Raw genomic sequence first — 6,727 nt, 5'->3', positions numbered from 1 at the left:
TTAACATAAAACATGGACGTTACAAAAATCTTTATGATTTATTTCATACTCATCATGTTCATAAATATTTATTTATGTCTATAATTCATCTTATTCTAATTTATTATAAGAATGCGATAATAAATGTAAGATCATAAATTTTCAAGATGAAGGGTTAAGATTGATTCACAAAATTAACATCATTTATTAAGTTAACAAAAAAACCAACCCCCGTTACACACACACACACATATATATATATATATATATTATACACAATATTGATCGACATTTGTAATTTACATAATACATATTCATTTCTTGCCTTTTCTTATTGAATAAAAATAGTAATTTGGAAAATCGTGATATCTTTCGTTGCGTATATATATGCTCCATAAAATTATAAAAAGTGATAAGTATATTCAAAATATTTGTTGTATATAAATATTATATATTTCAAAAATAAAAATAAAACATTTTTTTCTTCTTAAAATGATGAATGCAACAATTGGCAACATTTTCCTATTCCACACGTACAAAATGATAGAAGTGACATTGCACTATTGAAGTATCTAAGAGGATAAGGATATTGACGAGCATATTATCCTGCTTAGATTTAAAAAGTAGTCAAAAATACCAAAACATGGTTATTAATTAAGTAGCTAAATCTCAATTAATTGATTTCTTAAAAACACACAATAAAATTAATTGAGATAAGATATATTGAATAAGTTGTGTTTTACATTTATCTCTGTTGTTATTACCTTTTTGTCTTTATCGATCAAGTGTATCCATGCCTCATTAACACTGACCCATAACCTCCCCATCCTAGTGGGAGCTGTAGATTTGCACACTTTCTGACATGTATGTAACACTCTATACATACACTAAAATATACGTATATACACATACGAGGCCCACTTTCTTATCATTACATATTTTGGATGTCAAATTATAAATTAAAAAGCATTTTCTACCGTGCTTTTTATCTTTTTATGTCAATTTAAGTTGAATGAGTTCCTCTCCACAAAAAAAAAACCATATTGAGCTTTGAAAAACTTTAGTAGACTCTGTAAAAAATTTAAGAATGAATATAAACACGTCATACATGTATATTTATTGATGGGACATTTTTCATTAAGATTTGACTTAATTGAAGTAATGTTTCTTAGGTATCACAATCTGATTCTCACTATTCATTTAACTCATTTGCTTGAGATATATAAGATGATTATTAATTTGTAATATGTAAAACCTAATAACGTAACTATGCTCATATGGTGAACCTAGAAATTTGACCTAAATGATGTCCACACTCTGAAACATCATTAATTAAGAGCTTTGGACTTGAATGCAACTTTTATGTGGCATACAAAGCTAGTGAGAAGTCCACATCTTTTACTAAAGACGTTTGTTCATGGTATGAGAATTTTGTGGCACAAAATTTAGAGAGGATTGAATGAAACCGATTTCTGATGCGAGTGAGGGAATCCTCTTATCTCACCATCAAAACACACCGTACACTAGTGAAATTTGGTGAGGATTTGGAGTAGAGAAAAAAGCTTGTGATGAAGGCCATAAGGCTGTTGAATTATAAGGTATGCTTTCTCTCTAAAGTTTGTGTTTTGTTGTGTCATTAATTAGTGATATGTGAAGGTTTGCGAAAGTCTAGAACAAGAATGGACTAGAGAGGAAGACCATAATGCCATTGAATTGATGAGAATAGTCAAATATGTGGAAGAATGGACTAGAGAGGAAGGCCATAAGGCCATTGAATTGATGAGAATAGTCAAATATGTGGATATGATGAGTGGTATGTAAATCCACAAATTAGAGCATGTAATTAATAATGATTTCTACGCATGATTAACGGTAGATGTTTGTGTTAGAATGGTTTCTTTTTGCATTCGGCCCCACAGCCACCCTATCTGACTTGATATGCGACATGGGTGAAGTTGTGTACGATGCCCCAAGTACGTGACATGGTGGTTATTAACAGAAAAACCATGATTTTTCGTATATATAATATATTATTGCTAGCTGATTAGTGATATATTTCTCTAGGGAAGACAATATCGGTAACAACAAAGAAAAGGACTTCCTAGCTACGTTGTAGACTTAGGGGTTGTTTGGTTCAGGCCAAGGAATGAAAATGAAAATGAGAATGAATTTTCAATCCTAAAGTCAAACAGTTTCTTTTATTTTCATTTATATTTATTACTGTTTAATAGCTCTAAACATACATCACATTTGTATCATGATATCTTATGTTATCCAATTTAATTTGGTTACTTAAAATTGTTAAGTTGATCGGTGAATCAATGATATTTTCTCAGTTGTCTAAATCATTTGCTGTTTAATTAAGTTTCAGTTATGTATCTTATTTAATTACGGTAAGTATTTAGACTTGGTATTGATGTTATTCATGACTAAATGCCAGATTAAGTTCAAACGTCACGATCGGTGTATATATATAAGGGCCTTCCTTGTAAAAACTCATTAATTTATGTGTATATATAGAGAGAGACAGATATAGACATATAAAGAGGGAGAGATACATACACATGTGTCTCTACATGAACAAATATCTATTTATGTGTGTATATATATATATATATATATATATATATGTGACGAATCTCATGTGAAGAAATCAGGAAAGTGCACTAAAGATGCCTCCCAACACAAAGAAAAAAGTTGGTCCATAGATCTCTACTTATTGTATGTTATTACTTATAGATAATTTTCCTGATAGAGGGCAAGAGAAAAAGAATTTAAATCCATGATCTAGCTAGCTTGTATTGCCATCTAGAAGATATATGCAAACATCACCAAGCTCGCCATGCAACTGTGTGTATATATGTGTGTGTATGTATATATATATATATATATAGTGTATATACACAGTATGTATGCTGAAAAAGGAAAAATGGGCCTTCTAAATACAACCTAACAATATTAATGAGACTTCATTTGCCCCAAAAATCTAAGCTAGTCTATATTTTGATTGGTGTAAAATGATTGATTAATTTTCGATTAAAGACAATGATAAAACATGATTAAACACAAACTACAATATATGATCGATAGAAAATGATCGTGTACGCATTTGAAGAGAGGATACGAGACTAGATTCTTCAAAATTTAAATGCAAAATTACCATGATCGTGTTCTAAAGAATTGCCACAAATTAATTCGAAAAAGGTCAATGTGTTACATACATGCACCATTAATGTTAATTAAGTTTGCAAAAGGAGAAAACTAAATTGTCTCAAAAAACGTAACTCCATAATTTAATTACGAGAGTTTACTGTGCCTAATGTGACATAAATGATATATCAATTAATTGATTCATCCCATCAGAGCCATATGATAGTATAAATATATTTATACGTATATAAGTATAGGCAAGATGTATTTGGAGAGAAATAAGGTAGTGTCGTCATCTTATCTAAAGTGATTGTTGTTCAAAATCTTGTCTATTATTTGTTGCCTCTTTCGGTAGAAACGAATGGGGGTTGAGATAAACATCATCACATAAGAGAGAGAGAGCCATGCTCTTAGACAGTATCACAATCAGCAAAGCTTTGGGGGGGATGCACTTAAAACTAGGTCCCCTCTCATGTGAATTCACCCATCCACTTGCTCAGCCTCATTCATCTCTCTATCTCTCTACATATATATATATATATATATATATATGCTTACATATTTCTGTATATATATCAGTGCATGTAGCATATATATATATATATATATATATACATGTTGTGTTATCCTTCAATAATTATATAATACAACAACTTGTAAATATAACAAGTCGCCATGAATCTTCCTGGTTCCTCACCATCTCTGAGTTGACCCACCTCACCTACATCTCTTCCGTATATTTTACGTATATCAACAAGCACGCACACACACACACATATTTATATCACCACTGGTAAAAACAAACAAGATTTTATTATTATTGTTATTTCATAATGCAATATAAATATTATTTGTGCACCATACACAAGAAGCTTTAGAAATCTTCCTATATATACTCAACCTTTCTCTTACACCCACTTCATAATAATCCTATTTCTCTCTCTCTCTAAACATCGATTCGAACCTCATTCTCCCTCTCGTTTCTCTCTCCAGCAATAAAGACTAATTGATAATGGATGGAAGTTGCACAGATGATCAAAGCACAACCACTGAAACAACTTCAACGGTTGCTGCACCTGTGACTACGCCGCCGCTGATCGGCAGTGGGGGAAGCGTGGTTCTTGACCTGGAAGGTGGTTTGGAAGCCGAGTCAAGGAAGCTGCCTTCATCAAGATTCAAAGGCGTAGTCCCACAACCTAACGGCCGTTGGGGTGCTCAGATTTATGAGAAACACCAGCGCGTGTGGCTTGGAACCTTCAACGAAGAACATGAAGCTGCCAAGGCGTATGATACCGCCGTTCAACGCTTTCGTGGCCGAGATGCCGTCACTAACTTTAAGCCGCTTCCAGCCGACACGGATGAAGCCGGGTTGGAAGCCAGTTTCTTGAATTCTCATTCCAAAGCTGAGATCGTTGATATGCTGAGAAAACACACTTACAATGACGAGCTGGAGCAAAGTAAGAGAAGCTGCAGCTTACACAAAACCCCTTTTACAGATGGGTTCAGATCGGGTCATCAGCTGGTCAACGCCCGGGAACAACTGTTTGAGAAGACCGTCACCCCCAGTGACGTCGGAAAACTAAACCGACTAGTGATACCAAAGCAGCACGCCGAGAAGCACTTCCCGTTGCAAAACGGAAGCACTTCCAAAGGAGTACTTTTACATTTCGAAGACATTGGGATGAAAGTGTGGAGATTTCGTTACTCATACTGGAACAGTAGCCAGAGCTACGTGTTGACCAAAGGGTGGAGCCGGTTCGTGAAAGAAAAGAACTTAAAGGCCGGTGACATTGTGAGCTTTCAGAGATCCACCGGTCCAGACAAGCAACTTTACATCGATTGGAAGGTCAAAAATGGGTCAGGTAATACCAATCAAAAACCAGTTCACCCGGTCCAGATGTTTAGGCTGTTTGGAGTCAATATATTCAGTGCAACTACTCATGGGGTTGATAGCACTTGCAATGGCAAGAGAAGTAACATAGAAATGGAGTTGTTGGGGTTAGGAAACTGTAAGAAACAAAGAATTATCGACCCTTTGTAACAATTTCTCTTTCTTTGGGGGTGTGTTTGATAATATTTTGGAGTACTCTTTTCTAGAGATGATGATGAGGAATGGAGCTGGAAAGTGGTGGGAATGGAATAGGAGGGGGTGCAAGTTGCAAAAGTTTGTATATTTATTTTAGAAACTGAAAAGATAATTGAGCTAAAGAAAGCTCAATGTAGGGATCAAGTTGAACAGTTGTAAAAAAACCCCAAGAAAAATAGAAATTTTTTGTTTTCCAAAACTTATCATCTCAATTGTGTCCTTGACTAACTTTCGTATTTGAATACATTATTGTTTGTACCATAACTTATTCATTAACAATAACAGTTGTATACGATATCTGTGACCTTCTGTCCACTGATTTGATCATACTTGTAGTGTTCTCTCTGTGTGATCTTATAGTCTACATACAGTCATGTATGTATGTGATTATGTACATGTGATGTAATAAAGAAATAATTTCTTCAAGAACCTTTCCAGTTTTGGTTGAAATATTTTTTGTAGTACTTTCTTGTTTGAGCATAACTACTGTGCAAATATCTCCTTATGTTGACAAGTCCGACACACTAGCTTAGCACACACACAGAGATCAGGTTGTACAGCACGGTACAAGTATTCTTATGCTATGGTCATTATAATTCATCACAACTTACTTGGGGAAAAAAATTCACCTTTTCCTGCTAAGATACTATAGTTTTACCTCTTTTAGAATAAAGGGTTGTGTGGTTGCAATACTCTCATTTAATTTTGGAACTGTTTGAAAGTGTTAACTCTTGGCTTAAATTTTCTGGTTATTCAGGAAATTCTGAGAGTTTTAACCTTTTCTAATGAATATGGCTTTTTAGGTTTATGTATTGTCTTTTCTTTTAGATATTTAATTTGGTAATGTTGAATGTATATTACACAAATGTTTGATTATTTGTACTTTAGTTGAAATATACGGTTGGGACCATTACATACATATATATATATATACATATATATATATATATATATATATATATTCAGTTCTCTTGTGGTTTAGTTTTGGGCATCATATATATTATATAAAAGAAAGTTAAAGATTGTAATGGGGTAAGGTAATAGAGTACAAATCATATAGAGTAAGGGTCTTTTTCCAAATGAAGAAAAAAGACATGTACATACAAGCAAATCAGATACGATATGATGCTGTCAATCTAGGGTACATGAGATATTTGAATAGTTCTTGGTCTCTACAACCCTAAGATCATATGCTATTTCCAGAAAGATATCACAAAAGATACCATCCTAGTACTTAATTAGATATATATAATTAATCTCGCTTATATACATCGAATCTATACATGTTAGTTTCTCTTCTATAATGAACTCGATCATAAGTTGATATATCCCAGTCCCAGATATATAATTTATATTTTACAGATTATATATGTACTTGAAGTCTCAACCATTTAGGTAAATTCAACTGATTACAATTATTAGAATGATTCATATCTAATTAACCATTATATATCAAGATTATATATAAATGATCTATAATCTTAGGTGGACGGCAAGAAAAGTCTGAGATAG

General features: G+C 33.1%; 1 protein-coding gene across 1 annotated transcript; it reads left to right on the top strand.

Moving 5' to 3' along the window:
* Positions 1-4,010: 4,010 nt before the first annotated feature.
* LOC112524618 (AP2/ERF and B3 domain-containing transcription repressor TEM1-like) lies at positions 4,011-5,641 on the top strand. Its single transcript, XM_025134528.1, has one exon. It carries the CDS (start codon positions 4,142-4,144, stop codon positions 5,168-5,170), a length of 1,029 nt encoding a protein of 342 aa, XP_024990296.1. The 5' UTR covers positions 4,011-4,141; the 3' UTR covers positions 5,171-5,641.
* The last annotated feature ends 1,086 nt before the right edge of the window (positions 5,642-6,727 follow it).

This window comes from Cynara cardunculus (assembly GCF_001531365.2).
Source record: "Cynara cardunculus var. scolymus isolate 2C chromosome LG 13, CcrdV1, whole genome shotgun sequence".
Taxonomy (NCBI): Eukaryota; Viridiplantae; Streptophyta; class Magnoliopsida; order Asterales; family Asteraceae; genus Cynara; species Cynara cardunculus.
This window is presented reverse-complemented; position numbering and strand designations above follow the sequence as displayed.